The sequence below is a fragment of the Populus nigra genome, chromosome 3, assembly GCF_951802175.1.
Source record: "Populus nigra chromosome 3, ddPopNigr1.1, whole genome shotgun sequence".
Taxonomy (NCBI): Eukaryota; Viridiplantae; Streptophyta; class Magnoliopsida; order Malpighiales; family Salicaceae; genus Populus; species Populus nigra.
Genome location: NC_084854.1, coordinates 23,669,763 through 23,685,978, shown reverse-complemented (window position 1 = coordinate 23,685,978; position 16,216 = coordinate 23,669,763). Strand labels below are relative to the sequence as shown.

At 29.3% G+C, this 16,216-nt stretch overlaps 1 protein-coding gene across 1 annotated transcript; it reads right to left on the bottom strand.

Moving 5' to 3' along the window:
- Window positions 1-243: 243 nt before the first annotated feature.
- Window positions 244-4,771, bottom strand: LOC133689653 (transcription initiation factor IIB-2-like). Its single transcript, XM_062109607.1, has 7 exons — window positions 4,292-4,771; window positions 2,855-2,879; window positions 1,932-2,061; window positions 1,709-1,839; window positions 1,502-1,590; window positions 891-967; window positions 244-675 (listed from the first exon to the last, which is right to left on the bottom strand). The coding sequence occupies exons 1-7, from the start codon at window positions 4,642-4,644 to the stop codon at window positions 542-544; spliced, it is 939 nt and encodes a 312-aa protein (XP_061965591.1). The 5' UTR covers window positions 4,645-4,771; the 3' UTR covers window positions 244-541.
- Between the last annotated feature and the right edge of the window lie 11,445 nt (window positions 4,772-16,216).

Sequence of the window (16,216 nt, the reverse complement as noted above, 5' to 3'; positions counted from 1 at the left end):
AAGCGCTTTTGATAAAATTTAAAAATTTTTTATTTTTTTATTAACTTCAAATTAATATGTTTTTAGTGTTTTCAAATCATTTTGATGTGCTGATGTCAAAAATAATTTTTAAAAAATAAAAAAACATTATTAGCATGCATTTTAGCACGAAAAACTATTTGAAAAGCAACCAAAACCACACCGCCAAACAAACCCTTAACATGTGCAAAAATGTGATCTTCCAAATAAAAAACAAAGGAGAAATGAATTGAAAACCTGAGCTTACCATTATTTGAAGAATAATAATAATAATAATAATACACATCAAAATTAAATTAAAATTGCTGCTGCTGCTGCTGCAGCAGCAGCAGCAAGTATAAATCAAAGTTGATTACTGTTTCTTTTCCTTTTCCTTTCTACCACTGAATTAAAGGTGCAATTGACTGCAGAACTAAATAAAAAAGAAAGAGAGGGCTTATGCTTCCTTTGTATGCCTGAACAGTTTTTTAATACATCCGTAATGGAAGGCTCCAATCTTCCAGGTATTTTTTCACTCTATAATTCAAGGACTGCTAAGGTTCTTCAGATCTTCCTCATTCGCATACCATGCTGGTATTATCTTTGATACGTGGGGATAGAGATCCTTGTACGAATTTCTGATTGTTCCTTCAGCAACTCCAGTTGCTAGTGAAATATCTGCATCCAAGCCACTATTATAAGTTGCACGTTTTGAAACTCGAGCTGTTAAATTGCTAAAACATGGGTATCCAGCGGTATTTAAAATCTAGAATACTGGACGGCTTGTCTAACTAAAACTGATAGAGTAGGGTTTTTTCTGAAATATCTGGTTTTATCCACCACTGAGCCATTTGTTTCCACTTGATAAAAAGAGTTAGAAACGATCATCAAACCTCGGAGAGGCTTCTTGTCGTCTGAAAGCTGAGTTATTATATAAATAACAGCTGCTGCGATTGATATAGGACTCCTCCTGCAAGCATTACAAGTCATTAGAGGGTTTTTTTTTTTTTTTTTGGGGGGGGGGGGGGGGGGGTTGTCAACGGCAGGCAACATCAGCTAAAATATATTGTGTCCACAAACAAGGTGATTTCTGTAAACAATCATCAGCACCCAAATTAGCAACTTTCTCTCCCTTCCTCTTGCATGCAAGAAGAGAAATTTGAAAATTAGCAGGGCATGGACACAACCACAAAGTTGTGGATAGCTTTGAAACGATGTAATCATTATTCAGAAAGGGAAAAAAAGGGTGGCGGCCATATTAGTTGAACAACTTAGATTCATCCAAAAGGTTAATAGAACACAGATTTAAAGACTATTTTCTTTGCCAGGTCTTTGAACTATTTCTTCTTATTCTAAAGTTTATGGATTTCACAACAGTTATTAAGCAGAAGTCATGAAGGGGCAATCAATGTCAGATTCCTTTAGTGGGTAGCTTAAGTGAGAAAAAGAGAGGAAACCATAGCTTTTCTAGTAAGTAGAGGTAATCTGAGAAACTTGTAAATACCTTATATCAAACTGTTCTGACGTCTTAACAGCTTCTGTGGCAGCTTTAACTGTATGATTAGACATTCCAAGATTGGAACAGAAACGTCTCTGCAGATCAAGTTGACACCAAAGTTAATAGCAAATGGTGCTTATAATAACAATAAGAAACGCTGTCTGTGAATAAACAATGAAACTAACACAGCATTTTATGGGGGGGAAAACACACCATAAAATCCCCAGCATGTATAGTTCCCATCTCCACAGACTGACCTGCCTCCAAACCCAGTTGTTTCACTATGTATTCTTTTGCTCGGCCAATTTCCTTCTTTGTGGCTCCATTGGCGACAGAGCAAATTTCTAGTTGAAATCCAGAGGTTCAGGGAAGCTCAAACACTTAGGAAAGATTAAATCAGGAAACATCCAGATGTTAAAAGGATGTTAGGCGGTACCCTTTACGGTTCGGGGCTTGTCTTCTTGTCGACAAGCAATATAGAGGCAAGCAGCCAATAAAGCATCCTGATTCCTTCCTCTACTGGACTTTTGATCCTCCACCTTCTTATAGATCTCATTAGCCCGATCCTTCAATATTATGAAAAATGCATCGCCGGAGAAGGAAAAAGAAACATTAGGGGAAATTCTCATGAACAACCAAACAAGAAAAGCATCCAAACCCTTCCTCGTAAGAGAAAGAGATGGGGAAGCGCTTTTAATATTTGTGATTGTTCTATTCATTGTAATTTTAGATGCCTACATAAGAATTATGTAGTTCTCCATAAGCTTGCAATAGAAGTGCATAACAATATGTTATCTCATCTACAATCACTCACTTTTCTCTCCCCACAGATGAGTGAGTCTCTTTTTGCTTGGATGACAAGAGTGAACAGTTATCAAAATATTTGAATTTCACGCTTGCTTCAAGTAGATGAGGCTTTATCAATCATACCGTAATGGCAAATATAATGCAGCTCTATTTACATGCCAGGCATTGAAATTCCCTTCACAAGTGATGCATCGGAAATCAAAAAAAAAATGGATCTCCTATATTACACTCTCATTCTTTTACATGAGATTTAATCATATCTACAAAAACCAGTCACTTTATTCCAATTGAGCCATAGAGATTTAAGAATATGCTCATGTATCATAACTTCATAAGAATGTGCCTATACATTTTAAGAATGCTGGAAAAGGACAAATCTGGGTGGAATAATATATATGGCTCATTACCTGGTAATACTCTAGAAATACCAAGAAAACATACTTTATTTACATGATAGTTAAGGTTTAATGCCATATTCATAAGAGGATGTTTTAAAGACACTGTTGAAACCATAAGTGGTAATAACAATGTACAAACATCAAGTATGAATACCTTGATTGTTGCAACAAGGCCCAACCTGAAAAGGAAATTTCACAAATTAGTAATGACTTTGCAGTAGTGTATTTCTTCAAAAACATCATTGCACATAAAATGTATGTGCATGGACAGGGAGAGAATTCAGTAAAATAATGCCAGCACTTTTTGAAGAGTAGAACTTTGTTCCGTGAAGAATACACGGCGTGAAAAGGTACAGACTAATCAAGTTGGAAACCCAAGTCCGCCTCTTCTATAACGACATTCATAACTCTTATTTGAACCCGGATGATATGCCAAATTTGACCAAGGTTCAAGCTACCCTTGTTCCATCTGGTATAGAAACTTGATCAGTTTAAATTAATATCCATTCCCCCTCACTTCAAAAAATCCCTTCTCGGGGAGGAATTCACATTTCTACTATCTCTATTAAATACCTAAAATTTCAATAAACAACACCCCCCCCCCCACCACACACACACCCCGCTACAACATCAGAACCAGACCAAATGCAGGAGGATCCCAATTCAAATCCCTCTCATGTAAAATCAAATCCAGAACACAAACACAAACATCCAACAAAACCCCAAATCTAACCAACACAAACCAAAACCACCAAACCATTAGCAAGTCATGAACTTTCATTAAATTGAACACAACCAAATGGATCCACAACTCCAATTTCAGTCAACCTCGAATCAATTACAAAAGTTGGAACAGCCAGATATTTAAAGTAGACTTTGTGGTGAGAAAAAAAACTTAACATTATAAGGTATAAACATAATCAAACTGGAATGGCTACATAAACAATCTTTTCAGCACACTGACAACTGGAGGTTTATTCCACCAATTCAACCGAAGCTGCACTTTTAATCCTAATTCCTCATTTTAAAAGATGCAAGATAGACCTTTTCCAAAATGTTTATGAGGTATAAATATAATCAAACTGGAATGGCTGCATACACAATCTTTTCAGCACACTGACAACTGGAGGCTTATTCCAATCAATTCAACTGAAGCTGCACTTTTAATCCTCATTCCTCATTTTAAAAGATGCAAGATAGACCTTTTCCATTGGACAGGCCTTCAGTAGAAACAACCGAACCATCCATGGGTTTCAGCCCTTCCAGTCAATATCCATCCTTACTCAAATCAAAAAATGTCATTTTGTCGTTGAATTAGCATTTCTACTATCATTATTAAGCCCCATCAATCCCAATTTCATCAACCTAACCGCAGACTCAAACCATCAACTAATTCCATTGACATTACAGCCAATCAAAACCCATCAAAATCAAGATTCAAATCCAACTCCCCTATCCATCAAAATAAAAAATCTAAAGAACCCATCAATCAAAGTCATAAACTTGTATCCCTTAACCTCAACCAACCAGATCCAAACACCTCCACAATTTCGTAACCAATCAAATAAAGCAAGACCCAAAAAAAATTTACCTGTCAGACATGGTTGCAATGGTTTTAAAAGCCAGAATCAACCCACGATCAGGATTGGACCCACGGTTCTGCCACCGACCAAGAGAAGTCGACAAGAAATCTCCGGAAGCACCATTAGGTTTAGCAATAACAGTAGAAAGGCCACCGTCTGTTAACAAAGGATTAGTAGGTCCACCGACACGAACTGGATCATTATCTCCTGATTCATTCGCAAAGATTCTCCACTCTGATGTTTCATCGATCGAGTGAGATTCTAAGACAAGACCACACTCTGAACACACTGTGTCTCCTGCTGAATGGTCGCATACTACCTCCGTGTGTTTCTTACAATCTGAACAGAAAGCGTCCCCCATGTTTCGTTGTTCTTCTTGATGGTGGCTTTTTTTAGCGGTGCGACGAGAAGTGGGAGAAGAGAGATGATAGATGGAAAGGATCCCCGTCTTTAATTGGGGAGCTTATATAGATAGAGTTGGGGTCTGTTTGGTTGACATATTATTAAATGCCTCGCGCTTGGCTTTGAAGAAAGATATGGTTTCGGCTCGACCTAGAAAATTTAGGATCTAAAATTTTAATTCGCTGGTTTTTTAATTGAATTTTACAATATATAAATTTGATAAAATTTAATTAACCCAGTGACCCAGCTAATTCTGATATGATTAATATAAAAAACAAAATTATTTTTAAAAAATAAAATAATATTTTTTAATTTAATTGAATTTTATAATATATTAATTTGATAAAATTTAATTAACCTAAGGACCAAGCTAATTCTGATTGAGTTAATGTTAAAAAAAATCATTTAAAAAAAATAAAACAATATTTTTTTTAATTAAATTAAATTTTATAATATATTGATTTGATAAAATTTAATTAACCTAGTCACTAGCTAATTCTGATTAGGTTAATGTCAAAAACAATTTATTTAAAATATATATATATATATATTATTTTCAATAAAAAAACTTGAGTATGATTCAATAATTTCATATTTTTGTAAGTTGAATTCATATTTAATTTAAAATTTTTAAAAAATTAAAAAAAAATTATTAATATCGGTGTTCAAATACACAATTTAACTAATTTCACATGCTCTAAGTTAAAAAAAAAAAAAAAAAAAAACTTTGATTGTTTGAAACATATATGTTATTTTCGCCATTTCTATAGTTTATCTATTATTGATTAAATCATGGTGGAAACATGATATTATTTACAATCAGCAGTGCACTTAATTGACAAGTCGCATGGGTAGATGGATGGTAATTATGGTTGTGCCACTTCAACTATGGGAGTCAAGCGGTAATTAATTACTTTTACTGTTGGGGGGGGGGGGGGATACCCCGTTGGAAATCTTTTATTTGAAAAACAAAATACTCTACTATTATTATTATTGTTAAGTGTGTGTTTATTTTTGCTTTTTAAATTATTTTACAAGTTGTATTTTTTGTTTGAAAAAACATTAAATTGATATTTTTTTATAATTTTGATGTGTTTATATTGAAAATAAAATAAAATCTAAAACTACATAATTATAATACATTTTCAATTAAAAAATACTTTTGAAAACAACCTCACACCACAACACAATACCAAGCATATATTAATTATAAAAAATGTTTTTGTGATTGTGGGCAATATAGACTCCATTTATTTTTCCTTTACAAAAATGTTTTTGAGAATTTTTTATTATGTTTTTACTTTAAATTAATATGTTGATATTACAAAAAAATTATATAAAAATTTAGTTTTAATATATTTTTAAATAAAAAATAACTATTATATCGTATCAAACAGCTCGTGCGTATAACAGAGAGCCGAGTTTTGTTGACTTGCTCACGAGGGCAGTGTGGATGCTGGTTGAACTAACAATGGAGGTAGCTTGGAGTTGTGTGGATGCTGAGTTTTGCATGAATGCATGGGAGATGGATAGTGTTTGATTTTAAAAGCCTGGGGCATGCTTTTTGTACGCCTCTAAGGGGGCTGAATTGGTGATATCTGGTCCAATTGGATCTGCCTTCATGATCTTGACATGACAGTCAGTTGGCTGCTCATTTTCTGATTGGATATAAATAAGTAATTTGCTCCATGATCTTGGTTTCTTCTTGTTGTCTTGATTCTTTTCATTGAATTTTTGCTCTCTTCTCCGTCTAACTAGAATGGTTCAATATTATTTTTTAGGGTAATTCAATTAATTAATTTTAAATTTTCTTTTTAAATATTTACCAGTTTTAGCTTTGTAAAATTTAAAGCCACTAAAAACTTATATGTTCATAAATTTTAAAATTCATAAAATTAATTAAAACATGTATAAACTAACTCGAACCTGATGTTAATTTAAAACAATTAATTTAATATCACATGGAAATCACATGGCTTTATTCTCTCTTCTTTTTTTTTTTTCTTTTCTTGTCTGATTTTCTATATTTTTAAGGAAGTTGAATTTTAAATCTTGAGTTAATATTAAAAATAATTCATTAATTTTTTTCTAAAGATATCATGTTAACGTAAGAGATGTGATATTATAATTGCTGGGAAACAAGATTAATATCGATTACATGCGTAAGAATACGTGTGTGTGTGTGTGTGTGTGTGTGTGTGTGAGTGAGTGAGTGTGTAAAATGAGTAGAGATTTTTTTTTCTTTCTTTTTATATGAGCCCGCAAGAATATGAAGAGTAGGCTGAAGGTCCAATTGCACTCAAGCCTGGGTGCTTACGTGTTTTATAAGGCTGGGCTTGGAATTTCGTCACGTCAACCAGATGTATGGACATTGCATATTGCCACTGAAGTTATTATTACCTCTCCTGTTGCTTTGGTCACATCAATCTTCGTTAATTAAAAATATACTAAAATTGCTGAGTCTTTCGTAGTAGTAATCCACAATAAAAGGCTGAGATATTTTTATTATTATTATTATTTATTTTTTAAGTTTTTTTTTAAGCTATTTTTCTTCATTTCTTTATATTTTTTTATGCCTTTAGCTCTTTTTTTTTCTTTCTTTGTTTTTTTTCTTTTAATAAATTTTGTTTTGGTTAATTTAGTTTAAGCTATTTTTTTCACTTTTTTTAATTTTTTTTTTTTTTGATGCCTTTAGCTTTTTTTTTCTTTGTTTTTTTTCTTTTAATAAATTTTATTTTGTTTAATTTAGTTTGTTAATGTTAATATTTTTTTTAATTTAGTTATCAGACTTTTATGACAATGATTCCGGATTTAACATGTTAACTTAATTTCACGAGTTAACTTGGATTTTTTTTTTAATTAATTTTTTTGTTTATTTTAGTTTGTTAATATTAAATTTCTTTCTATTTAGTTATCAAATTTTCATGACACATATCTCAAGTTTCACGGGTTAACCCAGTTAATTCTGGATTAACCCGTTCATTTTTTTTGTTGTTTTATTTTGTTAATGTTAAATTTTTTTATTTAGTTGTCAGACTTTCATGACAAGGATCCTAGGTTTAACAGGTTAATATGGTTTGACGAGTTAACCCGATGTTTTTTTTTTAATTAATTTTTTCGTTTATTTTAGTTTGTTAATGTTAAATTTCTTTATATTTAGTTATCAAACTTTCATGACACATATCCCATGTCTGACGGGTTAACTTGGTTTTACGGGTTAACCCAGTTTATTATAGGTTAACCGATCCATTTTTAGTTGTTTTTTTCTTTTGTTAATGTTAAATTTTTTTATTTAGTTATCAGACTTTTATGACATGAATCTCGGGTTTAACGGGTTAACTTGATTCGACAAGGTAACCCAAAGTTTTTTTTGTTTAATTTAGTTTGTTAATGTTAAATTTCTTTTTGTTTAATTATCAGACTTTCATGACACATATCCCGGGTTTAACTGGTTAACCTGGTTTCACGGGTTAACTGAGTTAATTCTTGGTTAACCCATCAGCTTTTTTTTTTCTATTTAGTTATCAAACTTTCATGACATGAATCCCAAGTTTGATGGGTTGACTTGATTTGAAGGGTTAACCCGGTTAATTCAGTTTTTTTTCTTTTTCTTCATTAATTTTTTTCTTCATGTTGGTTTTTTTTTAATTAATCTATTTAATTATCATATTTTTATGACACGATCTTGCAGCCATACCCATATCCAAGGCTCTTGGATATGGTATTACAGTCAGACTTACTTAAACTTGAGTCATGTAAGTTTAATATTATTATAAATATTACTCTTGGGTCAAGCGTTGCAGTTAGATCCAAGGCTTTTGGGTATATCTTTGCAGAAAGACCTAACATTCTTAGATCTTAGCCTTTTTTATATTTTTTATGTAAGAAAAAAAAATTAACCCATGGATATACCTTTGTTTTTTTCCCTTTTCTTTTCCTTTTTAAGCCTTTTATTGTGGACTGCATTGTGCAGTCCACAGTGAAAAAGCTGATGTCTTAGTTTTTTTTCGCTTTCTTCTTCTTCTTTTTTTGTTTTTTAATTTACTTTCTTAATATTAAATTTTTTCTATTTAATTATCAGAATTTTATGATACAGATCCCAGGTTTGACGAGTTAGCCTAGTTAATTCTGGGGTAACCCATCAATTTTTTTTTCTATTTAGTTATCAAACTTTCACGACACAAATCCAATGTTTGACGAGTTAACCTGGTTTGAAGAGTTAACCCAGTTAATTCAGATTTTTTTTCTTTTTCTTCATTAGTTATTTTCTTCATGTTGGTTTTTTTTTCTATGTTTTTTTCTTTTTACCTAATCTATTTAATTATCATACTTTTATGATACGACCTTGCAGCCAGACCTACATCCAAGGTTATTGGGTCTGGTATTGCAGTCAAACCCACTTAAACTTGGGTTATGCAAGTTTAATATTATTATTAATATTATAAATATTACTCTTTGGTCAAACGTTGCAGCCAAACCTAAGACTCTTGGGTATAGTTTTGCAAAAAAACTTAACACTTTTAAATCTTAGTTTTTTTTTTTGATATTTTTTATGCAGAAAAAAGATTGACCCGTGGTATCGCGCGGGTCATCTAACTAGTCTATATCGAACTGGAAGACAAAGATTTGCTTGTTGTTGAACATGGTTGAGGTTTTTCAAAAAGAATTGCTTTTTAGGAATATATTAAAAATATATTTTTTATTTTTTTAAATTTAATTGTCACGATATATTAAAATAATCTAAAATTATAAAAAATTAACTTGAAGCTAAAAAAAATAAAATATCTTTAAAGTATGATTGGATTGTAATATCAAACACCGGTATATAATTCATTTTAAAATAAAATTTAAAAATATATTAAAATAATTTTTGTTAAATTTTTTATATTTGTATATTAAAATCATTAGAAAATACTAAAAAAATATTAATTTAAATATTTTTTTAAATAAATAAAAAGGCCAAACACCTCCGTCCAACTCTTAATTTTTTGTTTGATTAATCTTTTATTAGTTTCTTATAGTTTAATCAAGTGTACTGATAATAATATATTGGTCTATAGCTAAATTAACAGTCTAAGTTCATCCATTTTTTTTAAAAAAATAAGTAGGATTATTCAATAAGCAATACACGAGGCATGTAATATTTATCAGCATGGCTATATTCATCGAGCAACGAGGCATGTACAAACTGGACATTTAGCACAAGAAGTAAAAACAAATGGCTAATTAATATAGTATCAAAAAGCTTGGACATAGTACCACAATTTTAGATGTCATGATTCTAAAACATGGTATTTAATTAAATGTTGTGTTTTTAACGACAACATTACAAGAAAAAAAATCATAAAACTATAAAAATCAGGGCCTCGGGATAATATTTTTGAAATTTAAAAAAATAATGATTTACAGAAACTCCTATAAAAATTTGAGTGTGATTTAATGGTCAAATAAAAAAATATAACTCTTTTACCTCACTGTTCTGGCTTTGCACAACTAGACTTCTTTTTGGATCTAGATTTATTTCATTGGCCTATAAATACATATGATAGATCTTCCATGTAATTTATCTGAGTTTGAGACAAATTTACATATAGTTGTGGTAGACTCATACCTAATTACTTAGAATTACATGTTATTGCAAACTTGACTATATTACTGACACTCGTAAAATCTATTTGAAAAAAAAATTTATAAAATTATAATTTTTATATAAAATAATCGATCAACGTATAAAACTATATCAACCGGTCATTTTTCATAAGGTTATATATTAAGTTATCATGCTATGCTCTAAATAAATAACATATTTAAATAGTAGTATTTTAAAACGCCATAAGATAATTGTCTCGCACAAAAATCAAGACAAAGTGAAAATGTAATATTGACTAAATCTTTTTTCAAAAGCCAAACCTTTTAACTAATTATGCTAACTTTAAAAATAAAATCCAAATCACAAAAGGCATCACTTTCGAGGAATTCTGCCCATGACATGAACCCATGATTCCGGGGTCCCCAGGCACCTTTTTTCTTGAACACACTGCCAAGAAAATAAATTGTCCGGGTCTGAGACCATGCATGGCAGGGCTCTCGTTCTCTACCAAAACAAGAAAGAAACTACTTTTTTTTTTTTTTTTATTTAGAAGAGGTGGTTTAGTAATAAAAAATTAAAATTAAAATATTTATTTATTTTATGATTTTAGGTTCAAACTCTATAGTTACTTATATGATCACCACTGGAGGCTTATATAGTCGTTAACTTCAAAGTTTGTGGGATTAGTCGAGGTATGCAAAAGCTAGTCCAAACACCAATATTAAACTAAAAAAAAACTAAAATTGTCCACACTAATCCTCTCATTGAAGCAAATCCACAAACTCTCAAGATTGCCAGATGATTAATCAATGTCAGAGTCAATATTAACTGATAATGACAATAGCAGTGCGAATTTCTTAAGAAAAATCTAGCAAAATCGTAAAGGGAGCTTTGGAACTCCTTGATGAATTCACTAAAATCATATTCTTGAGAATTTTACGTACATTGCTTCAACTCTATAAATATATATATATTGAATCTTGTGTGTCGAAGATCCAAGATTCCTTGCTGAGAGTGACTAATCTTAACCACGTACATACAAATTCATGCCAACAATGTCTTTGTTCATGCATACTCAGGCAATTTTTACTGGAATAATATATAGAAGATTTTGCTCCTCTCATCAGAAATTATTCAACTAGTTATTAGAGATATTGAAATCTTTTCACAAATCACAAGGATGATTAGTCATTATCAAATTAATTAAGGACAAATAATATCTGTTTTTTTAATATTTTTTGGATTATAAGCTTGAGAAATTTATTAAAAAAAAATTAAATACACTAAACCAATATAAAAAAACACGACTTAAAAACCATCTAAAAAAAATCCTAATCAACCATGCTATCCTAAAAATACAAGTACTATATAATATATATATATATATATATATATATATATATATATATATATATATATATATATATATATAAAAGCCCAAAAGGGTTTTGTTAACTTATTATAACGGTCCAATATAATAAATAAGTAGATTTTTTTCCACGGCCCAGGTCCACAATGCACTAGCCTGGTGAAAAGCACAAAAATCCTAAAGCTTAGTTGTTGGTAATATATACATACGAATTAATTTTTTTTTTACATTCGAAATCAGTATATCCATAAATTAATAAAAATAAAAATAAAAATCATGTAATCTCACCTTCACTAATTTCATAATCATGAACAACAAGGATATAATAAAAACTCGAACATTTTCAAAATCAAGATCGATCAAATCTACTGCCAAACTTGAACCTATGCGAGTAGTGGCAACTGACAACTGACAACTGACAAGTCGATAAACTTTAGGTCAGTGAAAATTAATTTACCTTGATTTTAAGCATATAAAAAGAAAAGTTACTTTCACTGTTAAATCAGTCGTGAACGTGTATGATTCCCAGCTCGACCAATTCTGACCATGATCTGGGCTTCCAAGGATTTTAACGCTGTGAGTGGAATTGCTGAGGCATTCTGATCTTTAACAGGACACCTCAAAGTAGGTAAGTGGTCATGGCAATTCAATGAGACGGCAAAACTCGGAATCTACTTTACTGTGATTTGCGGTAAAATCATTTTTTAATTTTAAAAAGAAATTCTTAATTTTTTATTTAAATTTTTGAGTTGTTTTTATATGCTATACACAAAATAAATTTTAAATAATAATAATAATAATAAATATTATTTTTAAATATTTTTAAACAAAAAAAATACTTTAAAAAACAATCACTAGTTTGCAACTCAATAATGTTATTTTTTATTAACAAGTTATTGGACCATAAATTTTAAAATGTATTAAAATAAAGATTATTTTTAACATCAGAATATCAAAATAATTTGAAAATATAAAAAAAATTAAAAAAATTAAAACAGGAGCTTAATATGGAAGGCCTCGAAAGCAAAATCTAGCACAAAAACAAAGAAATTCTTACAAAGCTTTGAGGTGTGAAGGGTATCGATCTTGAGCAAATTTGCAAGAAAAGAGTAAGGCATACTTGAATTGCAAGGGGGTCTTCTGACACGGACCACATGGTTTGGCATGAGCTAAAGAAACTTTTACGCTATCTATGGTAATTTCAAACATTAAAAGAAATTTTATTATGAACTATTATTTAAAAAACTAAATAATAAATGAGAGCGTGTATAATAAATATTAAGTGTATGTTTGTCTGTTGAAAAATAGTTTTATTTTTAAAATGAATTTTAAAAAAGTGAATTCCGAACAAATTTTACAGCAATTTTATTTAATTTTTTAATTTTTTAGATTCAAATCTTAATATCAATATATAAGATAATTTAATGTTTTTGTAAAATATACCAAGCTGAAATACAGTTTTACAGTAATCTAAAAAAATGAATCTTGATTCACAAATAAATCTGGTCTGAATATACTTTTAATATATATATATATATATATATATATATATATATATATATATATATAATTTGCCATACGGCGCCTCTAGTTTAGGTGTCAAAGCCTTAATTTGCGCCTTGCCTTCTGCGGCTTTTCCCTTTTCTTGAATGTGAATCCCAAGCTTTTTCTTTTTTTACTGGCATTTATCCAGTGGTTTCTCATCTCGTATACCTGACTTATAGGTGTTGAGTAATAATTGCTTTTTAATTGACTTATAGCCTTGGATTAAAATAATATTTTTTTAATTAAAAAAATATATTTTGATATTAGCATATAAAAAATCTAAAAATCTAAAAAAATAATTTTAAATAATTTTTTTTTTCAATCTCCATTTGAAACGCAATACTAAAACTGGGCTAAATTTTGTATGCAGACATAATGATCAAATTCTGCAATAATTTCACGTTGTTAGGTTGTGTCTGTGTTTGAAGCCAAACACAGGCAAAACACAGTTTGCTGTATATGGGATCATATATATTTAAACACAATTTATTGTGCAGTGGAGAGTGCACACCTACACGGTGGAGCATGATTCCGGCCGGACCAAGTCCGGTTCAAAATTAAATATATTGAACCGAGTTCGATTCAGTAAAAAAAATAAAATAAAATTTTTTATTTTTAATTGTATTTTATTGATGGTGTATCATTTGTAAAATTTGATCGCAGTCCTAATTTTATTTATAATTATATTTTACATGATGTTGTTGCCCGTTTAAGAAATCAGAGAAACTGTAACCATTGTCGGATATATTTCATACATGATGGAATTATAGATAATTTAATTAAACAATAAAAAATATTTTATATAAAGTATTATTTATTTCATTATGTAATAACAATAGTTAAATTTACAATATTTAAATTCAAAACCATCAATATTAATATATATATTTTTAATTATTTTATAACCTTAATTTAAAAAACAATTTTTTAACCAAATACATTAAACTATTTTTTATTCAACCTCAAATTCAACCATAATTTTAATTAAACATATATAAATATCAAACAAATTTTAATTAAAAATATTTTTTATAAAATATTTTTTTTTAAATCACATCATCTACCATAATATTGACTGTAAGCTTACCATATGAGTGGGTTTTGATCACTGTAGTATCATCATGGAGGAGAACTTAAGAGGAAGTCATAAAACAAATAAAAAAATTAAAAAAAATAATCACGAAAGGTATATCAGGCAGATTACAAACTAGTCAAATCATGTCTAAATTATAATAATTACATGTCGGGGATTTATTTCATAATTAATTTTTATTATTATTATTTATAAACATGAGCAACAACAATTCATCATACACACACACACTCCTGAACGACGCTTATTTATCAAGAATTTAAAGGCTGTATACTAAAATTTTATTAATTTTTTACTAGTTCAAAACATGTCTTATATTACCCATATTCAATCAAAACGTGTTTGTTCATCGACTCATGATGTTGGTTGAAATGAATTTTAAAAAATAAATTATATATTATGATGGTAAAAAACCAAATCGTAATAAAGAATTTTATCATAAAATTCTTTGTGAACAGCTGATGTTTTACTGTTATATATAGCTAATCGGTCCACATCTTGAGCGAAAAGGAATTGAATTTAATCGTGTATGAAAAGTAAATATATAGAATAATATTAAAGAATTATATATGATCCTTCACCTTAATTAACCATTAAAAAACCAGAAAAAAGAAAAAAAAAATCAAAGAAACAGGACAATACAAGAATTATCTTACGTATCCACATGTAGAAAATAGATAGATTAGCATCAAGAAAAAACTAGGTTTCTCGATAAAGACAGAACCATCTGTAGCCAGATGCTTATCCTATAATTATATAATAGGTTAATAAATGGTCCAATAATAAAAATTTAGGATTAAAAATTTTATTTTTTTTATTATTTCATGTTTGAGTCCTGAGGTTGTTAATATTAATGGTCACTAGAGACTTATATGGTTGTTAACTTCAAAACTCATGAAATTAGTCTAAGTACATTTAAAATGATCCAAACACCCACGTTAATAATAATAATAACAACAAAAATATACATATACTATCAAAACACATGAACGAACGAAATTAATGGTTATGATGAAATATAACAGCCAATTTGAATGACATCACTTCGCGATATATGTTTAGTATAAAGTTTAATTTTCGGTAACCATCAAAATCATTTTCCCTTTGAAGAAAACTCATGTTTTAATTGGTTTATTAAATCGTAAGAAAACAGTATACCAATTGTGTCCGTTTGCAACCCACAAAATGAGAAATGACACACCAAACAATATCAAGTGGGTTGAGAGTTGCCTCGTTAAGTTTAAATGATCATCTGGTGAGTCGATCAATTTAATCTAGCTAGGTCATTTCTAATAATTTTTTTATTTAAAACAATATTTTTATTTTAAGATAAATGCATATTAACTTATCGATCCAATCAGTACACAATTCAAGTCTTGGGTGAATTTAAATCTCATGCATGTTATGTTTTATAATTGTGGTTTAAGTTTTCATTCTCTTTTTACTATCTTTTTCGAGGAAGGTTAGTGTTTTAGATTTGTCATTTTTTACGGTGAAGAGATATGATTTTAATTATACCAAATTAATGATATATTGCATAATATCTTTCTAGAAGATGATGTCATTTAAATTAGCTAGATGTTATATATCATTATCGATCAATCGTTAATTTAAGACAAGTCTAAAATTGATAGGTTTTTCTAATAAACATAGAGCATACTTAAGGTTGCATAAATTTAAACATAAGTTAAGTATGATATATATATATATATATATTGAGATTTAAAGAAATTTTATTTAAATTTGTATTGAAACCAATACATAATATATTTGATCTTAGAGGTTCGGATCCATAAAGTATGGATTTTTTTACAGGATAAGAGATGTTAATACAAAAGATTATAGGGAAATTTTGAATATGTTACAAAAGGATAGGTTTTTTATGTCTTATGATGCTGAGAAACTGTTATATGAAGTTATGTTTTCAAAGCTTG

Coding starts and splice junctions, on each gene's coding strand:
- LOC133689653 (XM_062109607.1), bottom strand. CDS start 4,644: ATGGGGGACGCTTTCTGTTCAGATTGTAAGAAACACACGGAGGTAGTA. Junction 2,062..2,854: donor GCCTTGTTGCAACAATCAAG/GTATTCATACTT, acceptor ATAATATTGAAG/GATCGGGCTAATGAGATCTA. Junction 1,840..1,931: donor CAAGCCCCGAACCGTAAAGG/GTACCGCCTAAC, acceptor GATTTCAACTAG/AAATTTGCTCTGTCGCCAAT.